At 41.6% G+C, this 23,324-nt stretch overlaps 2 protein-coding genes across 6 annotated transcripts in view; one reads left to right on the plus strand and one right to left on the minus strand.

Moving 5' to 3' along the window:
• wrn (WRN RecQ like helicase) overlaps positions 1-20,247 on the minus strand; it is a 37,309-nt gene extending 17,062 nt beyond the window's left edge. For 2 of the 5 annotated variants that reach the window (XR_016495862.1, XM_036976764.2), the window contains exons 1-25: positions 19,647-20,247; positions 19,256-19,332; positions 18,430-18,551; positions 17,854-17,999; positions 17,534-17,682; positions 17,081-17,230; positions 16,903-16,945; positions 15,585-15,687; positions 15,066-15,447; positions 12,744-12,812; positions 12,054-12,171; positions 11,309-11,384; positions 11,151-11,218; positions 9,907-10,015; positions 9,348-9,416; positions 8,508-8,590; positions 8,135-8,241; positions 7,233-7,420; positions 5,358-5,532; positions 4,926-5,107; positions 4,645-4,746; positions 4,349-4,441; positions 3,515-3,659; positions 3,193-3,363; positions 1,227-1,321 (exon numbers count right to left, since the gene is read on the minus strand). Coding sequence is in view for 3 of the 5 variants with exons in the window: in XM_036976764.2 (XP_036832659.2) it covers positions 1,227-1,321; positions 3,193-3,363; positions 3,515-3,659; positions 4,349-4,441; positions 4,645-4,746; positions 4,926-5,107; positions 5,358-5,532; positions 7,233-7,420; positions 8,135-8,241; positions 8,508-8,590; positions 9,348-9,416; positions 9,907-10,015; positions 11,151-11,218; positions 11,309-11,384; positions 12,054-12,171; positions 12,744-12,812; positions 15,066-15,447; positions 15,585-15,687; positions 16,903-16,945; positions 17,081-17,230; positions 17,534-17,682; positions 17,854-17,999; positions 18,430-18,551; positions 19,256-19,332; positions 19,647-19,653 (3,029 nt within the window). In the remaining 2 variants the exon portion in view is untranslated. The remainder of the gene's footprint in view (positions 1-1,226; positions 1,322-3,192; positions 3,364-3,514; positions 3,660-4,348; positions 4,442-4,644; positions 4,747-4,925; positions 5,108-5,357; positions 5,533-7,232; positions 7,421-8,134; positions 8,242-8,507; positions 8,591-9,347; positions 9,417-9,906; positions 10,016-11,150; positions 11,219-11,308; positions 11,385-12,053; positions 12,172-12,743; positions 12,813-15,065; positions 15,448-15,584; positions 15,688-16,902; positions 16,946-17,080; positions 17,231-17,533; positions 17,683-17,853; positions 18,000-18,429; positions 18,552-19,255; positions 19,333-19,646) is intronic. The other 3 variants (XR_016495863.1, XM_036976765.2, XM_036976766.2) reach the window with 3 other exon arrangements.
• tex15 (testis expressed 15, meiosis and synapsis associated) overlaps positions 19,070-23,324 on the plus strand; it is a 44,674-nt gene continuing 40,419 nt past the window's right edge. Inside the window, exon 1 of the mRNA XM_090233704.1 lies at positions 19,070-19,226. The gene's annotated coding sequence lies outside the window, so the exon portion shown is untranslated. The remainder of the gene's footprint in view (positions 19,227-23,324) is intronic.

Consider the following 23,324-nt stretch of genomic DNA (forward strand, 5'->3'; position numbering starts at 1 on the left):
GTGTGTTCTCTCCCTCTCTCTCTAATGAGTGTGTTCTCTCCCTAATGAGTGTGTTCTCTCCCTAATGAGTGTGTTCTCTCCCTAATGAGTGTGTTCTCTCCCTAATGAGTGTGTTCTCTCCCTAATGAGTGTGTTCTCTCCCCAATGAGTGTGTTCTCTCTCTAATGAGTGTGTTCTCTCCCTAATGAGTGTGTTCTCTCTCTAATGAGTGTGTTCTCTCTCTAATGAGTGTGTTCTCTCTCGAATGAGTGTGTTCTCTCTCTAATGAGTGTGTTATCTCTCTAATGAGTGTGTTCTCTCCCTAATGAGTGTGTTCTCTCCCTAATGAGTGTGTTCTCTCCCTAATGAGTGTGTTCTCTCCCTAATGAGTGTGTTCTCTCCCTAATGAGTGTGTTCTCTCCCCAATGAGTGTGTTCTCTCTCTAATGAGTGTGTTCTCTCCCTAATGAGTGTGTTCTCTCTCTAATGAGTGTGTTCTCTCTCTAATGAGTGTGTTCTCTCTCGAATGAGTGTGTTCTCTCTCTAATGAGTGTGTTATCTCTCTAATGAGTGTGTTCTCTCCCTAATGAGTGTGTTCTCTCCCTAATGAGTGTGTTCTCTCCCTAATGAGTGTGTTCTCTCCCTAATGAGTGTGTTCTCTCCCTAATGAGTGTGTTCTCTCCCTCTCTCCCTAATGAGTGTGTTCTCTCTCTAATGAGTCTGTTCTCTCTCTAATGAGTGTGTTCTCTCCCTCTCTCTAATGAGTGTGTTCTCTCTCTAATGAGTATGTTCTCTCCCTAATGAGTGTGTCCTCTCCCTCTCTCCCTAATGAGTGTGTTCTCTCCCTCTCTCCCTAATGAGTGTGTTCTCTCCCTCTCTCCCTAATGAGTGTGTTCTCTCCCTCTCTCTCTAATGAGTGTGTTCTCTCCCTAATGAGTGTGTTCTCTCCCTAATGAGTGTGTTCTCTCCCTAATGAGTGTGTTCTCTCCCTCTCTCTCTAATGAGTGTGTTCTCTCCCTAATGAGTGTTCTCTCCCTCTCTCTCTAATGAGTGTGTTCTCTCCCTAATGAGTGTGTTCTCTCCCTCTCCCTAATGAGTGTGTTCTCTCTCTAATGAGTGTGTTCTCTCCCTAATGAGTGTATTCTCTCCCTAATGAGTGTATTCTCTCCCTATTGAGTGTATTCTCTCCCTAATGAGTGTGCACACTAAGTAGCAGTAGAATGTGGTAGTGTACTACGTAGTGTATACCTTAGTGCAGACCAGGTGTTGAGGTCAGGGTCACTCGACTGGAGCAGGAGGGTTCTCTGTTTCTCATCCAGGGCTCGGCTCAGCCACCACCTCCCCTTTGAATAAGAATGATATATTGAAATGGAATTGAACCCATCCCTGAATAATACACATAATAGAGAAAGCTGTAGTAAGTGGTCGCCTAGTGGTTGCCTAGTGGTCGCCTCAGGAACAGCCAACATGCTTACTACACCTGATTTCTATAAGCAGTATGCTTAGAAATATGTTTCAGCCATAAACACATTGACAATTGTTGATTTAAAGACAAAACAAACTGTCAGACATAATATTTACACTACCACCAGTTATCCAAAATAACTGATTCCAGTCTGAGAAACGGTCCTGAGACAGTAGTATAGAATATACTGTTGTGTTATGTTGTGGTTTTCAGACCCCTTGACTTTTTCCACATTATTCTAAAATGTATTAAATTTGTTCCCCCCCCCCCCCCCCCCCCAATCTGAACACAATACCCCATAATGACAAAGCAAAAGCTGAAATGTCAAGTTTACTTAAGTATTCAGACCCTTTACTCAGTACTTTGTTGAAGCATCTTTGGCAGCGATTACAGCCTCGAGTCTTCTTGTGTTTGACGCTACAACCTTGGCACACCTGTATCTGGGGAGTTTGTCCCATTCCTCTCTGCAGATCCTCTCAAGCTCTGTCAGGTTGGATGGGGAGCGTCACTACCCAGCTATTTTCAGGTCTCTCCAGAGATGTTCGATCGGATTCAAGTCCGGGCTCTGGCTGGGCCACTCAAGAACATTCAGAGACTTGTCCCAAAGCCACTCCTGCGTTGTCTTGGCTGTGTGCTTAGGGTCATTGTCCTGGTGGAAGGTGAACCATGGCCCCAGTCCGAGATCCTGAGCAGGTTTTCATCAAGGATCTCTGTACTTTACTCCATTCTTTCCCTCGATCCTGACTAGTCTCCCAGTCCCTGCCGCTGAAAAACATCCCCACAGTATGATGCTGCCACCACCATGCTTCACCATAGAGATGGTGCCAGGTTTCCTCCAGATGTGACGCTTGGCAGTCAGGCCAAAGAGTTCAATCTTGCTTTCCTTTGGTGCCTTTTAGCAAACTCCAAGCGGGCTGTCATGTGCCTTTTACTGAGGAGTGGCTGCCGTCTGGCCTCTCTTCCATAAAGGCCTGATTGGTGGAATGCTGCAGAGATGGTTGCCCTTCTGGAAGGTTCTCCCATCACAGAGGACCTCTAGAGCTCTGTTAGAGTGACCATCGGGTTCTTGGTCACCTCCCTGACCAAGGCCCTTCTCCCCCGATTGCTCAGTTTGGCAGGGCTGTCAGCTCTAGGAAGAGTCTTGGTGGTTCCAAACTTATTCTATTTAAAAAAATATGGAGGCCACTGTGTTCTTGGGGACCTTCAATGTTGTAGACCTTTTTTGGTACCCTTCCCCAGATTTGTGCCTCGATACAATCCTGTCTCAGAGCTCTACGGACAATTCCTTCGACCTCACGGCTTGGTTTTTGCTCTGACATGCACTGTCAACTGTGGGAACTTTATAAAGACAGGTGTGTGCCTTTCCAAATCATGTCCAATCAATTGAATTTACCACAGCTGGACTCCAATCAAGTTGTAGAAACATCTCAAGGATGATCAATGGAAACAGGATGCACCTGAGCTCAATTTCGAGTCTCATAGCAAAGGGTCATCAGTCACGTAAATAAGGTATCTGTTTTTTATTTGCAAAAATGTCTAAAAACCTGTTTTCACTGTCAAAATGGGGTATTGTGTGTAGATTGAGAGAAAAATATGTTTTAATCCATTTTAGAATAAGGCTGTAATGTAACAAAATATGGAAAAGGGGAAGGGGTCTGAATACTTTCCGAATGCACTGTATGTAGTGTTATGTTGTAATATATTATGGTTGTGATATATGTTGTGTTGTTGTGATATGTTATGTCGTACCTTGGGGGTGATTTTACAGAGGACACAGAACTTGCTAGTGCCGGTGGCTTCCTTCAGGTATTCCTCAATCACCAGCTCCCGTGCCAGGGCTTTCCAGCAGAGCTCAGAGACACTCTTCCCAGCTCCAAACAGAGGGTGGCACCGGTACTTCTCAGGAACCCTTTGAGAGTACTGGAAGAAGAAGAACAAGGTCAAGTTCATTAGGCACCTAGTAGACTAACGGAAACAGAGTGGGACAACCTGGACACAATACTTTTCATTTTTCTGTTTTGTTCCAGTATGCCCTAATGAACATGACCCAGCCCAAAACTCTCAAACTCACTGATCCACGGAGGAACAGGATGGGGGCTGAGGAGCCGAATCGCTCCCCCATAGCACTGACGGCTCCCATCAGCTGGAATGCCAACACACCGTAATCCTGACGCCCACCGTCCACTGCGTCATTTACACCGACTCTGTTCACCGCCCTGAAAACACAACACATTCCCAATGGATGATCTTAAACAGGGCTGCCCAACCCTTTTCCTGGAGATCTACTGTCCTGTAGGTTCAGTCCAACCCCAATTTAGCATATCTGATTCAGCTAGTTAAGGTCTTGTTGAGCAGCTAATTAGTAGAATCAGGTGTGATAAATTAGGGTTGGAGTGAAAACCTACAGGACAGTAGATCTCCAGGAAGAGGGTTGGAGTGAAAACCCACAGGACAGTAGATCTCCGGGAAGAGGGTTGGAGTGAAAACCCACAGGACAGTAGATCTCCAGGAAGAGGGTTGGAGTGAAAACCTACAGGACAGTAGATCTCCGGGAAGAGGGTTGGAGTGAAAACCCACAGGACAGTAGATCTCCAGGAAGAGGGTTGGAGTGAAAACCTACAGGACAGTAGATCTCCAGGAAGAGGGTTGGAGTGAAAACCTACAGGACAGTAGATCTCCAGGAAGAGGGTTGGAGTGAAAACCTACAGGACAATAGATCTCCAGGAAGAGGGTTGGAGTGAAAACCTACAGGACAGTAGATCTCCAGGAAAAGGATTGGGCAGCCCTGGTCTAAAAGAACCCAAAGATGGTGGAAACAGAACACAGTAGACAGTGCATGTCATGTGAAGCTAAAATAACACGTGGATGTTATTTTACATAGAACAGAATAGAACAAAACACCCACCCAGATCGGCAGTTGTCACAGCACTGGTCAGTTCCCATGATGCCCGAGGTCACCTTTCGAAGCTGTTTGTCTTCAAAGTGGGAGAGGATCAGCCTAAAGAGAAATGAAATGTGAAGCAATACTTTGAATACAGGTAGCTATTGACACAATATACTATATGTACCTAAAACATGTGTCACTCATTACGGAACAAGACTGAGCAGGAACAAGACTGAGCAGGAACAAGACTGAGCAGGAACAAGACTGAGCAGGAACAAGACTGAGCAGGAACAAGACTGAGCAGGAACAAGACTTACTTCCTTCTGCACTTGGATGAGTTGAGATACAAGTCCATTTTGCCCATCATTTTGAGCTTGTAGCCCCGGAATTTGTTGTTTGCTACCTGGTTGATGAGAAACCTGTATAGAACAACAACAAAAGACTCAGTTCAGGTCTGGGTTTCACTAATCTGAACTCTGAAGGCTTCATGCCAAGACAGTATTATTTATTTATTATAACTGTCTTGTCTACCATTTATGAACTTATATATATATATATATTTTTACATTCTCATAACATAATCACAAAAAAGAGTGACCTGTTTAATTTTAGATCTGCTGGTGCCCACAGGACGTGGCAGGCACTTGGAAGTCCGTCTCTCCCAGCACGTCCAATCTCCTGGTAGTAAGATTCCATCTCCTTAGGGGCTCCATAATGGATCACCTTCCTGATGTCGGCCTTATTGATCCCCATTCCAAAAGCAACTGTAGCCACAATACACTGAAAACAATTAACAAAAACATATAAGTATGCTTGCATACAGAGGTGGACAATGTTTTAATGTGTTTTCGTGCCTGTATAGAATTTGCAAAGAACCACAAACTGATTTATATTTGGAAAGAAGAGACTAATTAAACTAAATGTGGAATATATTTTGCTACTATCAATCTCTACACAGTATAGCAATAAATCTAACCCACCTGGATTTCATTTTAAATATATTTTGTTTCTTAAAGATTTAAAAGCACACCTGGATTTCGTCCCTCATGAAGCGATGCTGGGTCTCCCTCCTCTGCTTGATGCCCAGACCAGCATGGTATACACCACACGTGACACCCAGCGAGGTCAGGGTGGAGGTCACACGCTCAGCCTCTTTCCTCGAGGGGCAGTACACAATAGAGGACCCTTCAAACTCATAATCCCCCCTGAAATAGCCGACAGCAAATGAGACACAAAAAAAAAAGCAATTTTGATCTAACTGGTCGAAGCGTTGTGGGAGGATTGTGCCGAGTATCATCTACCGAATACATTTTTATATCCTGCATCTGCTCAAAGACATTCGATGTCATCTTTTCCTATACAAATAAAACATGGATATTAATATCATTACTATGATAAAAGCTGGCTCCATATTCACCAATATTCCCAAAAGCATTTATACATGACATATACTGTATTAAAAACCAACATCATATAACTAGGTCTACTGAAATATTTTATTAACCTTCATTCAGTATATGGACCTAAATACAGTGCCTTGCGAAAGTATTCGGCCCCCTTGAACTTTGCGACCTTTTGCCACATTTCAGGCTTCAAACATAAAGATATAAAACTGTATTTTTTTGTGAAGAATCAACAACAAGTGGGACACAATCATGAAGTGGAACGACATTTATTGGATATTTCAAACTTTTTTAACAAATCAAAAACTGAAAAATTGGGCGTGCAAAATTATTCAGCCCCTTTACTTTCAGTGCAGCAAACTCTCTCCAGAAGTTCAGTGAGGATCTCTGAATGATCCAATGTTGACCTAAATGACTAATGATGATAAATACAATCCACCTGTGTGTAATCAAGTCTCCGTATAAATGCACCTGCACTGTGATAGTCTCAGAGGTCCGTTAAAAGCGCAGAGAGCATCATGAAGAACAAGGAACACACCAGGCAGGTCCGAGATACCGTTGTGAAGAAGTTTAAAGACGGATTTGGATACAAAAAGATTTCCCAAGCTTTAAACATCCGAGGGAGCACTGTGCAAGCGATAATGTTGAAATGGAAGGAGTATCAGACCACTGCAAATCTACCAAGACCTGGCCGTCCCTCTAATCTTTCAGCTCATACAAGGAGAAGACTGATCAGAGATGCAGCTCATCACCCTGAACACACCATCCCCACTGTCAAATATGGTGGTGGCAGCATCATGGTTTGGGCCTGCTTTTCTTCAGCAGGGACAGGGAAGATGGTTAAAATTGATGGGAAGATGGATGGAGACCAAATACAGGACCATTCTGGAAGAAAACCTGATGGAGTCTGCAAAAGACCTGAGACTGGGACGGAGATTTGTCTTCCAACAAGACAATGATCCAAAACATAAAGCAACATCTACATTGGAATGGTTCAAAAATAAACATATCCAGGTGTTAGAATGGCCAAGTCAAAGTCCAGACCTGAATCCAATCGAGAATCTGTGGAAAAAACTGACAACTGCTGTTCACAAATGCTCTCCATCCAACCTCACTGAGCTCGAGCTGTTTTGCAAGGAGGAATGGGAAAAAATTTCAGTCTCTCAATGTGCAAAACTGATAGAGACATACCCCAAGCGACTTACAGCTGTAATCGCAGCAAAAGGTGGCGCTACAAAGTATTAACTGAAGGGGGCTGAATCATTTTGCACGCCCAATTTTTCAGTTTTTGATTTGTTAAAAAAGTTTGAAATATCCAATAAATGTCGTTCCACTTCATGATTGTGTCCCACTTGTTGTTGATTCTTCACAAAAAAATACAGTTTTATATCTTTATGTTTGAAGCCTGAAATGTGGCAAAAGGTCGCAAAGTTCAAGGGGGCCGAATACTTTCGCAAGGCACTGTATATGTTGACCTATAAGCAATTAATATATAGGCCTACCGAGTGGTCTTCTTCAGGAAGCCATTCAGGTCCTGAAACACGCCCCCAGACTTGCGCTTGACGTCCAGGTAGAGGTTGGGCCGGTCGAAGGAGGTGCAGGTGACGATGGGTTGCTCCAGGTTCAGACTCTTCACTATGTCCTCCCTGATGGATGGGCTTGCAGTGGCAGTCAGCGCCACGATGGGAACCTGAACACGGAACACAGTCAATGGGAACCTGAACACGGAACACAGTCAATGGGAACCTGAACACGGAACACAGTCAATGGGAACCTGAACACAGAACACAGTCAATGGGAACCTGAACACGGAACACAGTCAATGGGAACCTGAACACGGAACACAGTCAATGGGAACCTGAACACGGAACACAGTCAATGGGAACCTGAACACGCAACACAGTCAATGGAAACCTGAACATGCAACACAGTCAATGGGAAACTGAACACGCAACACAGTCAATGGGAACCTGAACATGCAACACAGTCAATGGGAACCTGAACACGCAACACAGTCAATGGGAACCTGAACACGGAACACAGTCAATGGGAACCTGAACATGGAACACAGTCAATGGGAAACTGAACACGCAACACAGTCATTCACAATCCTGGTAAAACTTCACTGGACACCATCGTAAGTCCTGCACATAAGAAGGATGTCAGCGTTTGCCAACTGTCCATGATACATAGAATTATGTAGCTGACCTGTTATGCAACATCTGTTATGTTCTCATTATGACATGACTACATAAGAATTATGACGGAGGATCTAATTGATAATATATTGTTTAAGATGATGGCGGTCTGATAGAATAGAATAAAACTTTATTGTCCATTCAGGATGGACATTTTTCTTTGGCATCACCAAATGATGTATGCAATGAGAGACTAATATTCTTACGTTAGGTAGACTTCTCTTCAGGTTTCCCAGACTCCTGTATGCACCTCTGAAGTCATGGCCCCACTCAGAGATACAATGAGCCTCATCCACCGCTATCAAAGAGATTCCTGCAGGACAAGCACAGCAGAATGCAGAGATAACTCAGCCCAAAATAGTTATTTTTCCCCAAAACAAAGATCATCTTTAGAGTTAAATTATTGTTTGTCCATTGCCTACCAATGAACTTAAGATAATCTTTGTTCTAAAGATGTTTTTGGGAAACAGTTCCTACACCAACTATATTCTCACTGTTAAATGTATAAAAAGACAATGGGATATATCTGTGTAAATGTATATGGAGAAAGTCATGAATTGGGACCTAGAGTTCACTCACCTATACTTCTATCGAGCTGTTCGAGTAGAGATACATTGCCTGAGCAGTATTCTGGGGTCATGTATACAACTCTGTATTGCCCCCTAAAGACAGAATAAGGTCATGTTATTTTCTGCCTAGTTGGTACATAAGCAGGCTTTACTTATAACAGGGGTGCAAAACTCAGGCTTTCCAGTTCCCCAGTCCTGCTAGATGTTGTTTAGTCTTAAAGTAACACTATGCAGAAATCACACCGCTATTTCCTGGTTGCTAAAACTAAGTTTGCCTCATTTCAGTTTGTGACAAAATAAGATAGTCTATACTATCATTGTACCGTCCAAACCACTGAAATATATTTAATAACCAAACATATGGTTGTTTCAGCTGGTGTACAAAAAGAGGCAAAAACAAAACTTAAGAACTGGAAGCATAGAAATAGTGCACCTAGAACATATCTACCTCTTACATTTGCTTTCAAGTAGAATGATAGATCTATAAATTACATTTCTATGTGAATTTGAGTCACCCAAGAAGTTACATATTGCCACTTTAATTGATCAATTTTACAGTCCATACAGCTAGTAAACTCGGTACATTGTGTGCCTGGGAGCTGACTTATGACATTGGTAGCCTGGTCCCAGATCTGTTTGCTCTGGCCAACTTCATTGCTCATTGTCACTGGCATGACAAGGAGTTGACATGATAGCACAAACAGACCAGCACTCAGGCTACAATGCCCCTTGACTGTAAAAAGTGTAAATGAGTATATTACACATCATGACAGAACAGAGGAGAGGGTGCAAGTAAACGTCCCTTTAGGCACATATCACATGATTTTTTTTTTTTTGAAAAGGAGCTTACTGTTTCAAGCCGGCTAAAACATTTTTGGTCTGAGCAGAGCCAAGAAAACAAGCTGGAATGTTGGACATTCTGGAAAATAAATAGAAAATGTTACGTTGTTGCAGGGGAACATCACCATGATCCCACCTGGAAAGGGTTCAGCTTGTGGAACGTTGCAGATAGAAATATCATGAACAGAGCCAACATGGTTCCTTATTCTACATGTTAGAGGGGTGTTTGTTCTACATGCTGTTTTTCTATCTGCACGTTGCACAACATTATGTTCTGCTGAACGCAACCCCTGGCTGACTAGGTGTCACCTATAAACCAAAACAACATGTTGTTTCACTCAGAAGAATATCAACATTGATGAGCTCTAATGCTTACCAGATACTTATATTCCTGCAAAAACATGTCATTTTCACATTATTCAATATATATGGGGAAAAACAAGCAATCAAACTCATGTGATTATTTCTATTAATGGCGTATGACAATCAAAATATGTTAAAAGTAGAAGATGACATTGGTAGGTATGGTATTTTTAGAAGGTTACTGGTGCTAAAATGTTGCTACTCACTCGAGCTGGAGCACTTGGTCCTCCATGAGAGCGATGAGAGGACAGATAACAATGCTGACGCCAACACAGTACACTGGGGGAAACTGGAAGCACAGGCTTTTCCCATACCCTTCAGGGAGACATAGACATAGACTTCAGTTTAGCTAGTAGAATACCAATGGCTGACATCCTCATTGATTTTACATCACGTTGCATATCTCACCTACTAACCCAAGATGTTCCATTACAGAAAATGGTTAGTTGAATAAGTGATAGCATATTTTCCTTAACTATATTGTGATGACCCTCCCACTCTGTCTACAGAATGTATTTCTCTTTGCCTTTGTTTTCCTTAATATGAAGTTGGTAGGCGGAGCCGGGAGGGTCGTCAGCGAAACACACCCAAGCCCAGGTGTGTCCCGGGGATAAATACACCTTTCCCCCCCATTCATTGAGGAGACTCTCTCCATGCAAACACAATGTATGTTGGTTTGGTTGTGGCATTTTGTGGTTTGTTTATTTTGGCTCCATATTATTACCATCTTTGCACGCAACTACACACCATTGTTAATTCAAATATAGTTTACTTTAGTTAAGAAATATATTTTTTTGTTATCCCTTGATCTCTGCGTTGTCTCCCTTTCTGTTACGAGCCGGTTCGTGACTATACTCATTCAGCCTGTTTCTGTCACATACCAATTAAAGGATGTTGTCATCTGTAACTATAATTCAAAAAGGCACTCGCACATCTGAGCTATCTTTTTTGCAGGTGCACAGTAGCAGTTGAATAAAATGATTAAAACTAAGAAACACTGTTCTTTATTAAGCTTTACGGATCGACCACACGACCTTCCTCAGAGCTTTTGTGAGTTTTTTGTGTGACTCTAACTACAAATGTATTTGCAGTACCCTTGAATATCCCGCAGCAGAACTAACTTACACTACTTGTCATACAGGTCTGATTAAATCATGTGCATTGAGGAATGTGCATAGAGATTTCAGAGTCATAAAGAAACCATCCACTAGGTGGCAGTGCAATAGCGGTAGTATAAGTGCAAATACATCAGATTTGAACAAAAGGATGAAAGCCCAATCATTTTTTATTTTTTATGTACATCGTCGGGGAATATTCATTTACGAACTAAACTTTATTATTGGAACTATACGATGCCATCCATATGGATGCTCATATTACCGTGATGCCTTAGTCAATCATAATTAACTTAACACGATGGCGAGTGGGGGGGGGGGGGGGTGGAACTTACCTGTTGCCATGACAACAAGGTTATCTCGCCTCTCCTTCAGAACAGAGTGAATTACTTTCCATTGTACTCTGAAACAGAGGGGATTTGTCTTTCATGAACAAATGACAGAAAGGAGAAATTATAATATGCACATATGGGGGGGGGGGGGGGTGACTTACGGCTTGAAGCGACTATGTCCAAAATACATCTTTAGACATTTGATTTGTTCAGGGAGTGGCTCTGGAAGAGATGGATCTGCATGTGGAGAGCGGGAAAGAGGCCTCAATAGACTGACACAGAAATACACTCACATCTGCCTGAGTACATTTGACACTGGAGGTTAACATCTGCCCGAGTACACAAAGCTGGAGATTAATCCTAAACTGCTATTCTAAAACCCTGCTTTTGGCAACGAGCCAAACTCCTAGAGGGAATTGGATTAATAAGTAGTTTGTGGTATATAGCCAATATGCCACGGCTAAGGGCTGTGTCCAGGCACTCCGCGTTGCGTCGTACGTAAGAACAGTCCTTAGCCGTGGTATATTGGCCATATACCACACCCGGTTGGGCCTTATTGCTTAAATCTATCTTGACGTGTGATTTTGAATAGGTTTCTGTGTTGGTATTGATTTTTAACAGAGTAGAGCATGATTTAATTATAATGCTGGCTATATAGGTCATGGGATTCGTGTAAAGGCTCACCACTTTTACCACTGCCTACAGCAGAAAATGATAGCTATTATTAGCTCCTTTGATTAAAATGTACCATCACTCTACTTCAATCAACACACAGTAGACTGAGAGCATCCTCCTTTTACACACAATACATTCTAATAAGGCTGTCTATTTGTCAGTCAGTCCATTAGTATTTCTCCACAACAATCTTTGAAACCTAAAACAGCTAAGAAATAGCTCCATCAGTACCAAATTCTTCTTCTTCCTCCAGCTCCTCTATGTCATCCTCCTCATTGCCAGGGCCAGAGGGCATTTCCTCAGGTTGGGGTTGTTTCTGTTGAGTCAACCTCTCCACTTCCTCCACACACTGAGGTGAGAAACATCCCAAACCACATCATCACACAAGGCACTGGTTCTTAACCAATAGCAGATCTGGGGCAAATGCTTATGTCACATATACTTTTGTACACTTGAAAATATAATACGTACTTGATTTAGTTTGGAGCTCGTACTTTCGGGACTAATCTATTGTCAGGTAGTTATTGTAAAATATAATATGTTCAGTAACTTACCTAGTTAAATAAAAGCAGAACATAAATACATTCATTGGTTCAATTGTACAAGGCAAACAAAAAACCAAGCTAACAAACTCATGGGTTTGACATATTTTATAAAAAAATCAGGCTAAGAAACTCACGGTTTTGACATATTTTATACAAATCAAACTAATAAACTCACATTTTTGACATATTTTGACCCAGGCCTGCTATAAGAAGGTTAATGAGAGAAATCCACATCTCAGATGTGCTTGAATGTGTAAAACTGGCTTATTGAGAATGGGCATACTGACTGATGAGAGAGAGGTTTGGATAACATCTGTAAGGATAATGTATCGTAAGAGGGGAAATCCATCGTTCTCTCTGACATCTAGACTATTACCTGTAGCATCTCGCTCTCCAGCTCCACTTCGTACAAAAGGTCTGCAGAGTCATCCAGTGCATTTTTCTCCTTCAATAGAAAAGAGAAAAGAGCAAAGCATTAAGAACCTAATATGGTGATTGGTGAAGATAATGAATGAGGTCTACTGTAGCTCAATTGTTAGAGCAAGGCTCTTGCAACTTGTGCCGGGACGACACCAGTATCACCATACTCCTTAGTATCGTGGCAAGGAAACAAAACACGAAGCGGATGCAACTTCTTTAGGAAAACAGTCCTGACGTTGGAAACAAACATCATTGTGTTGTCATCCTGTCCAATTTATTTCCCAAGCTATAGCACACAATATTTTACATACAGCAGGTTTTTAAAGGACCAAAAGAGTTTGGTCTACTTGTTTGTAGTGTTGCTATGGAAGAAATATTGCGATACTTGTATCGCCACAGCCCTACTTACAACGGCAGGATAGTGGGTTTGATTCCCGGCACCACCCGTACGTAAAATGTATGCAAGCATGACTAAGTCGCTTTGGATAAAAGCACCTGCTAAATATATTATTATATGTGACTGCTCAGCTCGATCTTATGTAGCAACATTTGAAATTGTGTTTTTTTCACATTGGATAAAAGTAGAGACTCAGAGCTAGAAAATGGTATATCACACACTAGAGTTGAACAATAGGAAAGTAATCCTGCTTTGAAAGTTGATAAACTTGTAACCTCACTTTTGAGAAAATGGCCCTTGAATGTTTTTTTGTTTTCTTGTTTTGCTAAGTCAAAAACTAAAACATGCACCACTTGGGGTCCAGAGGACTGAGTTTGGGAAACCCTGGTCGACACTCATGCAGCATAGTTCACACACTCTTAACCCCTGGTCTACACTCATTCAGCATAGTTCACACACTCTTAAACCCTGGTCGACACTCATTCAGTATAGTTCACACACTCTTAACCCCTGGTCTACACTCATTCAGTATAGTTCACACACTCTTAACCCCTGGTCTACACTCATTCAGCATAGTTCACACACTCTTAAACCCTGGTCTACACTCATTCAGTATAGTTCACACACTCTTAACCCCTGGTCTACACTCATTCAGTATAGTTCACACACTCTTAACCCCTGGTCTACACTCATTCAGCATAGTTCACACACTCTTAACCCCTGGTCTACACTCATTCAGCATAGTTCACACTCTATTAAACCCTGGTCTACACTCATTCAGCATAGTTCACACACTCTTAAACCCTGGTCTACACTCATTCAGCATAGTTCACACACTCTTAAACCCTGGTCTACACTCATTCAGCATAGTTCACACACTCTTAAACCCTGGTCTACACTCATTCAGCATAGTTCACACTCTTAAACCCTGGTCTACACTCATTCAGTATAGTTCACACACTCAAACCCTGGTCTACACTCATTCAGTATAGTTCACACACTCAAACCCTGGTCTACACTCATTCAGTATAGTTCACACACTCTTAAACCCTGGTCTACACTCATTCAGCATAGTTCACACTCTTAAACCCTGGTCTACACTCATTCAGTATAGTTCACACACTCAAACCCTGGTCTACACTCATTCATCATAGTTCACACACTCTTAAACCCATCACTTTAAGGATTCACGTGTGAGGGCATGTACTAAACAACCAAAGATTAAGACTAAAGGCTGGTTTATATTACGGGTGTATTCGTAAATTCAATCTGGAGTGCCAGAGTGCGCCCTGGGCACTCGTAAACTCAGAGAGTTGGTAGCTACTTCAAGACACATGAGAGAACAGCTCACTCTGACCATTTTACTCGCCATAGCCGAGCTGGTTAGGCTGTTTTTATGTCATCCATAGTGTTGGTGACTAACTGTGCTGCTGGCAACAATTGATTTACGTTTTTTCCCCCTGACGTTTACTGACACCGGCCATATTATGATATGCAGACTTAAGACATTCTATTGAAACCAGTGACACAAATACTACCAGTTGTTCAAACTTCCATCCCTATTGAATAAGGGCTAAATATATTAGTTGTTCTAGCCCACACCAGTGGAACAATAAATGGCTGCCAACAAACTTTTACGACATTTGCATGAAGGTGGCATAATGCAAAATGAACAGAGGTCAACAAAGGACTCTCTATCCTTAGCTTGTTTCCTAAACAATGACTTCTAATGTAGAATCCTCCACATTAAAACAAATGGATATGGCCTGGTTCCAGATCTGTTAGTCCCGTCTTATTGGTTATTGGCGTGACCATGACCATAGAAATTAGCATTACAGCACAAACAGGTCTGGGATCAGGCTAAATAGATTTGCTCTTCACCTGGAACTCCAAAGTGGACTGCTCCTCCAGATCCTCCTGCTTAGCTTGCCTCTCCAGCATTTGAAGCTCATACTCGGAGATATCCAGGGACATGATGCAGTCTCCTTGATAGTCTATGGGTTTGCTGGCCTCTTCCATGGGTTCAGGAACCTTAAAGAGATCTATGTTAGAGTGATTGAGGTCCTCATCTTCTCTGGGTGAGCCTTGATCCATCTGTGTTCCATTGGTTGTGTCTGTTCCGTCAGGACTGAGGGGCTTGTTCTCTGGGAGGTCGTGAGACAAAGGTTCTGGATCTATGGTAGAAGCTGAGGTATTGTTCTTTGACAGCAAATCTCTCAGAGCAGTGAGACTAACATACAGGTCCTCCACTAGCGTTGCAACGCTACAATGACAAAAGAAAATAAATAAATACATTTGAGACTGGTTACATTTCTGACCTTGTCTGTACTGTACTTATGAATCAGACAAAAAAGTGAACAACAATCTTGATGTTGGAATAGTAATGTCTGTATACTGGACCTCTGGATGTCATTGACTTCTTCTGGGATGCTGCCAGCTAATTCCTCAATTTCATTGGCCATTTGAGACAGCTTGTCCTTGAGGCCAGACTGAGAATTCACTCCTTTATTGGAGCACAAAGAGACATATATTTTGTTTAAAAATACTGCTATTAACCAACCAGAGTCTAAGTCGGGGAAGGGGGGGGTCTACTAACTATACAGAATTATTTTATGAAGGTCATACCAAAGATAATCTATCCTTTTAAGACCCCTATTTATAATAAATCATTATTGGGGGGGGGGGGGGTCCTTACTGCTATTAGCTTATTCACTACATGGAACAGATAGACCCCCCCCCCCAAATAAAACAAAAGGAAGTGTGTTCTGTAGTGTCTCTCCTATATTTAAGAAAAGATCTGACTAATTTGAGGAAACTAGTTATATGTCGCGCGTCACTAATTCACAGGAGAGGCATTTGAACGTACATTTTTATCAACATGATTTTTTTTTGCAGAAATGCCTTCTGGGACATGAGAACTTTCCTGTGCCTTAATAACAAACGTGCATACCATCTGTAGATATCAATACAATTGTTAAATTACGAGCCTAGTTTGTTTAGTCAGAGAAACAGACAGGAACCTTCAAGCTAGCCATGATTGGCTGAGATAATGGATGGGCTGGACATACCAAGAGACAAGTTCGGATTGGTATGCCATGTGCACGCTTCTGTCTATAACATGTGCTGCTTAGTATGTGTATAAAAATAAAGAAAAACCTTGGAATGAATAATGTGTCCAAACTTTTGAATGGTACTGTACATGTTTGTGAGAATATCACCTTTGCACAAAGGGTTAACCCAAACAGCATGGACAATACAGACAGAAGGCAGATTGGCTGTACTGACTTCAGACAAGTCTCCTGACACTTGTGGAGGTTGTAGAGCACAAGACAGAGTTCATGAGATTCTCGTCTTTTCATAGAGGGGTCATAATAGTTTGTAGGCCAAACCGTTCAGACGCTACCAACAATTTTGTGAGAATTTTCAGGATGTCTCACGGTCTGATAAACATCGTTCTAACACCAGTCACCTGTCACCACAAATGCAGAAGAGCGACACAGGCGGAACCGGTGGATTGAGACGCAGATATCTTAAAGTGACAGATTTCCATTGGGATTTTTTTATTTTATTATTTTTTTAAACATTTTTCTAATTGTATTTCCGCGGGGGTGTGGACATGGACCTTAGGGGGTTTTAATGAAGGAAACCAATAAAATAACTGGGATTTGAGAAACATAACACATGTATGACACATCAAAGAAATCTACACAATACTCACCAGGGTCCATAGTATTCAGTTTGTTGTGAATGATCAGGCCAGCCTAGGCAAGACAAAAACAACAACAAATAAAAACATGGCTGATAAACCAATACAGAATCTCTCGCACAACTCTCCCACAAAACCAGTTCTCTATTCTTCCAATTACACAATATGATACAGGTTTTCCCCCACTCACATAAGCATCTGTAGCTGCGTATCTTTTCTGTTCCTGGGAGAGTTCAAAGTCATCCCAATTGCTACAGCGCACATCCTGCTGTTTGAACAGCCTCTTCTTGAACAGGTGCTTGACGAGCCCATCCAGACTCCACCTCTCACCGCATCGCAGCTGGAAATCACAAAGAATTCTAGTCAGTGAGGATATAATACTGCAAGTAGCTTTAGAGCAATCAAACAGTCCTATTGCTATTCCTCATAGCATGTTAGCAGATGCATTTTGGGTGAAATGTTCGAGAAGGCCAGTATTTTTGCTGTAGTTGGAACGATACCTTTTTAACTTGACATTTTGTTTAGGACTTGACTATATGGTTCCACACCAACAAGTGGAAGTGTTTGATACATTAGCCCATGAGTAAACACATTGGTAGTTGTGTAATTGCTGTAAAATGAGGGTACAATTCTGTGATCTTACTCTTCCATTTGCCAAATCTCCAAGCTCCACAAAATTCTTCAGTTTGACATCAAAGTCAGAGAGTAGCTTCCACATGTCTCCTTCGATGCCTACTCCAACTTTTCGGATTGTCTCATCCTCCAAAAATATCTTCAAGCCAGTTGGAAATCCTGCAAGAAGTCAGAGATATGCAATACAGAAAACCATTGCAGAACAGGTCTAAACGTGTTTATGATGTGTCGAAATACCGATAAACTATAGGCATAACATAATCAGATAAGCAGAAAATGATTCATAGAATGATAAGTCAATGTTCGAGACATTTCCCCTGTGAACTTTACTTGACATGGGGGAGAGGTGAAAAAGGTAACACTTCTCCACAGAAGCACACAGCTGGACCAAGGCAACTTTCTTCTTCTGGCCTTTGGTGAACGAAGGAGGCCATTCTATGTCAAACCCCACAGCAGAGCCAGGTGAAAGACTAGACCTACGAAGAAGAAAAAAACAAGAGAGGGACTGATGTATAAATGAGGTGCAAAATCCAAGTAAAAAAACAATTATTGCCCACTATAATTAAGGTACAATGCAGTTGTAACACTTTTGAGATGTTGTTTGCCCCAAAATTTGGATTCAGACATTTATTTTACAGCGGTGAACACATTTTTACAATCAAGACGAACCGACAACGAGTTCCAGATTATAGATACGCCTTCAGAGACGTGATGCATTCTGAGGAAAGAGGTAAGCAACTACTCAAAGTGGTGAATAAAGCCACAGCACACTAAACCTATGACTCCACATGCTAGGCCTACCTGCTTACCACTGTACAACTGACTTGACTGACTACTCAATCTCTGTGTTATTACATGTACACTGAATGTACTATGAGACTCAGAATGGTGATAGTCTTGATTTACCTTAACTCGTCTGACAGAAAAGAGCAGTCATTTTTCTCCTGGCTGAATATGACTGTGCCAGTGAACTCTAGATAAGGAAGGTCATCCTCTATGACATTTCTTTTATAGAGTCCTGTTTGAACCTGTTGAGAAAAACAAAAGTGTTACTTATTACCCCCACAGAGAGACTATATTACGAGCCATTCTCCACAGAACTGGGCATATTGGGTTTGCTCTGTGTCTAAGGAAATATGCAAATGAAAGGCCATTCACTATTGTCCATCGTGCACATGTGTTCTTACTCCATGTACAGAAATTTACATTTCCAGTACATACATCACCTATGCAAATGTTGAAGAGTGACAGCATGATGCAGGACTCGTCTCATAGACCTCTATACAACGCATGGTGTATCAATAAACTGGTTGAATTAAACTCAAGTCGGTATTAATTAAAATGTTCTAACTATAACTAATTAACAATGGTGGTCAAAGGAAATATCACATGCACTAACAATACTGAATATTGAAATGGGTTGAGAGAAACAGTGCGATGGTTTTATTTGCATATGACCCTGCACAGCTCAGGTGGATAGGTAAACATAAGCAAATTAGAGAGTCTCACTGAATTGAAAATTAACCACACCTTGATAGCCAACCTCAGACAGCTGTTGGCAGGCATTTGGAGGCCAGTAGGCCTGTACTACTGGGATTGTCTACACACTGTGCTGGTGATATTTCCATCTGTTAACGAACCAGGAACTACTTCTGGCTTACTAACCATATCAGTTTCGTCGTTCACTATCTTGGACCATACATGTGAGTACTGTTTACTCAACTTCAATTACCTGTTTAAGTGCATCTTTTTCAGTAGTTTCTATCTTCGACATCCACTCAGGTAAATTCCTGTCCGTCATGTTTGAATCTGTCAGAGGGAAAGAGTTTTATAAGCGTTAATAATAGTTACAGCATCTACAGTGTAGAATAAAACACTGTGGCATGAGTCCTTCCTTGTTTCCAACATTTTCCTCTTTTGCAAATACAGTTTAAAAATCAGATTGTATTCCTTAGCAAGCCAAATACACAGCAAAATATGTTGCTAGTGTAAAATAAATCGCTTTACAATGACAGCTGTTTTCATGGCTAGTGTCGTGTTTCCATCTTTATTATAGGCTAACGTTTGCATATCAGTCTGAAATTGTTTAGCATTGGCTAAAACACATGTGCATGCGCTGATACCTCTCATAGCAGATATTTCCAACTTTCCATCGTTAATCCAACAGCTGCCAATTTGTCAGCTAGGTGGCTGTCTGTGTCTGTCTGGCTGGCTAACGTTCTCTAATGTCACATTAAGGGTTCATGTCAAGAATCCGTGCTAGTTTGCTGAATTCAACGCAAACAAACGTTGTAGTTGACTTGCTTGACTGTTTACTCGTCATGTGCTATGCTGGCTGCATTAGCTAGATAGCTATGGTTGTCTACGTTCATGTGTTTCCATACTCACTCACGGTGATTAGCTATCTCCAGAGATGGTTCACGTCTATTCTTTGCTAGCTAGTATCTAACGCGTAGTTAACGTTAGCTGCCAAACATGCTAACAACTCCCGCCGTATTCTTCTTCTTCTTAATTTGTAGTCATGTTTTATTCAATATACTCGAGAGTTGCTGCCACGTACTGTTTTGGAAGATGAGTTGCATCTACGTAACATTACAGCACCTATTTGTATTACTATTTTGGTTACAGTCGCCAACGAATAATAATAATATGATCCTACATTTAGCTGCATTTGTGAAACAAAATCGCAGTCATATATCAGTCATCATATCCTAACCCCTTTCTGAGCGTTTTAACAGCGTCATTAAACAGTTCCAAATTTCGGTTAAAAAAAATATATCTAACCTGATGAATAAATAATGATTTAATGGTTTATTTTAAGGATGTATGTTAAGACAACATTCATTTCGTTATTATTACAAATTATAAACTGGGTGGTTTGAGCCCTGAATGCTGATTGGCTGACAGCCGTGGTATATCAGACCATATACCATAGTTATGACAAAACATTTATTTTAACTGCTCTAATTACATTAGTAGCCAGTTTATAATAGCAATAAGGCATGTCAGGGGTTTGTGGTATATTGCCAATATACCATACCCCCTCGAACCTTATTGCTTAAATATACCACGGCGTTCAGCTATTCAGCATTCAGGGTTCAAACTATTATTAATTAAACAATAAGGCAAGAGGGGGTGTGGTATATGGCCAATATACCACAGCTAAGGGCTGTTCTTAGGCACAACGTAACGTGGAGGTATACTGGCCATATACCACAAACCCCTGAGATGTGTTATTGCTATTATAAACTCGCTACCAGCGTAAATAGAGCAGCTCAAATAAATGTTTTGTCTTACCAGTGGTATACGGTATGATATACCACGGCTGTCAGCCTTTCAGCATTCAGGGCTCAAACCTCCCAGTTTATAACAGACTGTTGGTAACCCGTTTATAATAGCGATAAGGCACCTCAGGGTTTGTGGTATATGGCCTCTGCGTTGTGTCGTGCATATGGACAGCCCTTAGCCGTGGTATATTGGCCATATAACACACCACCTCTGGCCTTATTGCTTAATTATAGCATACAAATACATGGATGTCGATTAAGGCAGCCGTCTGCACCTCTCTGATTCAGGGGGGTTGGGCTAAATGCAGAAGAGACATTTCAGTTGAATGAATTCAGTTGTACAACTGAATAGGTATCCCCCTTTCCCTATATTGGACATATACCACAAACCCCCAAGGTGCCTTATCGCTATTAAAAACTAGTTACCAACGTAATTAGAGCAGTAAAAAAAAATCCAGATTTTGTCATACCAGTGGTATATTGTTATGATATACCACAGCTGTCAGCCAATCAGCATTCAGGGCTAGAACCACTGGTTTATAATTAAGCAATAAGGCCCAAGGGGTTGTTGTATATGGCCAATATACCATGGCTAAGGGCTGTTCTTATAAACGACGCAACGCAGAGAGCCTGGATACAGCCCTTAGCTGTGGTATATTGCGGTAATATACCACAAACACCCAAGGTGCCGTATTGCTATTATAAACAGGTTACCAACATAATTAGAGCAGTAAAAATAAATGTTATGTCATACCCGTGGTATACGGTCTGATATACCATGGCTGTCAGCCAATCAGCATTCAGGGCTCGAACCTAATCAGCTTATAATGCATTTGTGTGGCGTTGTGGCTAAGAACAGCCCTTAGCCATGGTATACAGGCCATATACCACACCCCATCGGGCCTTATTTCTTAATTATACAACGGGTAGGTCTAATTCTGAATGGTGATTGGTTAAAACCACATTCCAGCAGGCGTCTATTCCACAAGTTACCACCGGCTAAATCTATGGCGTTAAAATGCCTATTTACTCTGTTCCATCTGACTGCGCAATCCACTGTCTCATCAGCCCAGCCAGGCAATTTATAAACTTGATTTCCACTATAAAAAGCATCTAGACATTATCTCACATTTCTTTTAGACTAACATTTAGTTTTCAACAGCGGAGATTTGTATAAACATTGCTATCTGTCTCTGACATTTGCAAAATTGTTTCAATATTCAAATTAGATCTCCAGCTTTTCCCATAGTAATGAACGTGTCGGGGGTCGGGACGAGACAAACAGGCAGGCAGCTTTTCTCAGCCAGTCGACATCATTAATCAGCTGGCATCCTTTTTATGGATATATACAAAGAAATGTACATTTTAAAAAGGTCAAACGAAACTAAGTGCAGTTTTTTTTCGCTCCTCTGAACAACAGTGTCCTGACAAGTGAGCACATTTTCTGTGCCAGGCAAGATTGCCCATCTTCAGCTCATTGTTATGGATGTATCCAAATAAATGTCACTAGAAACAGCTAAAACAAATGCAAATGCGGCTACTTTGCTGTTATTCTGGCTGCACTTTTTGATGTGACTGTAAGTTAGCCGGAGTTGGCTAGCTATCAAGCAAGGGATAAGAACATTAGGATAAGAACATTTAGCACGAACAAATGGGTCGCGTCTCTAGCAACTGAACTGATAGAACGAACGACCAGCCGGCTTGGGTAGCATCCCTAGATTTGTGTCGGGACTATATCTTGTGGAAGGAAGAAATATTATGAATAAATTCATCAAAATAACATTTCAACCAATATTTGAATATTTTGGTAACCCATTGTATAAAAGTCATAATGCCATCGAAGCCGATGTTTGGAGGATTTAACAACACCTGTGCCAATATGTCCTCCAAACACCGGCTTCTCTGGCATTATCACTTAATAAGAAACTGTGTGGTTCGAGCCCTGAATGCTGATTGGCTGACAGCCGTGGTATATGAAAACATATACTACGGGTATAACAAAACATTTATTTTTACTGCACTAATTACGTTCGGAACCAGTTTATAATATCAATAAGGCACCTCTGGGGTTTGTGGTATATGGCCAATATACCACGGTGATGGGATGTATCCAGGCACTCTGCGTTGCATTGTGAGCAACACTAAGGTAACCTGCCTAAATGATTACCGACCCGCATCACTCACGTCTATAGCCATGAAATGGTTTGAAAGGCTGGTCATGGCTCACATCAACACCATTATCTCAGAAACCCTAGACCCACTCCAATTTGCATACCACACCAACAGATCCACAGATGATGCAATCTCTATTGCACTCCACACTGCCCTTTCCCACCTGGACAAAAGGAACACCTATGTAAGAATGCTATTCATTGACTACAGCTCAGCTTAGGACTAAACACCTCCCTCTGCAACTGGATCCTGGACTTCCTGACGGGCCGACCCCAGGTGGTAAGGGTAGGTAACAACACATCCGCCATGCTGGTCCTCACCACGGGGGCCCTTCAGGGGTGC

The sequence above is a fragment of the Oncorhynchus mykiss genome, chromosome 5 (genome assembly GCF_057628025.1).
Source record: "Oncorhynchus mykiss isolate SJ-2025 chromosome 5, ASM5762802v1, whole genome shotgun sequence".
In the NCBI taxonomy this organism is placed as follows: domain Eukaryota; kingdom Metazoa; phylum Chordata; class Actinopteri; order Salmoniformes; family Salmonidae; genus Oncorhynchus; species Oncorhynchus mykiss.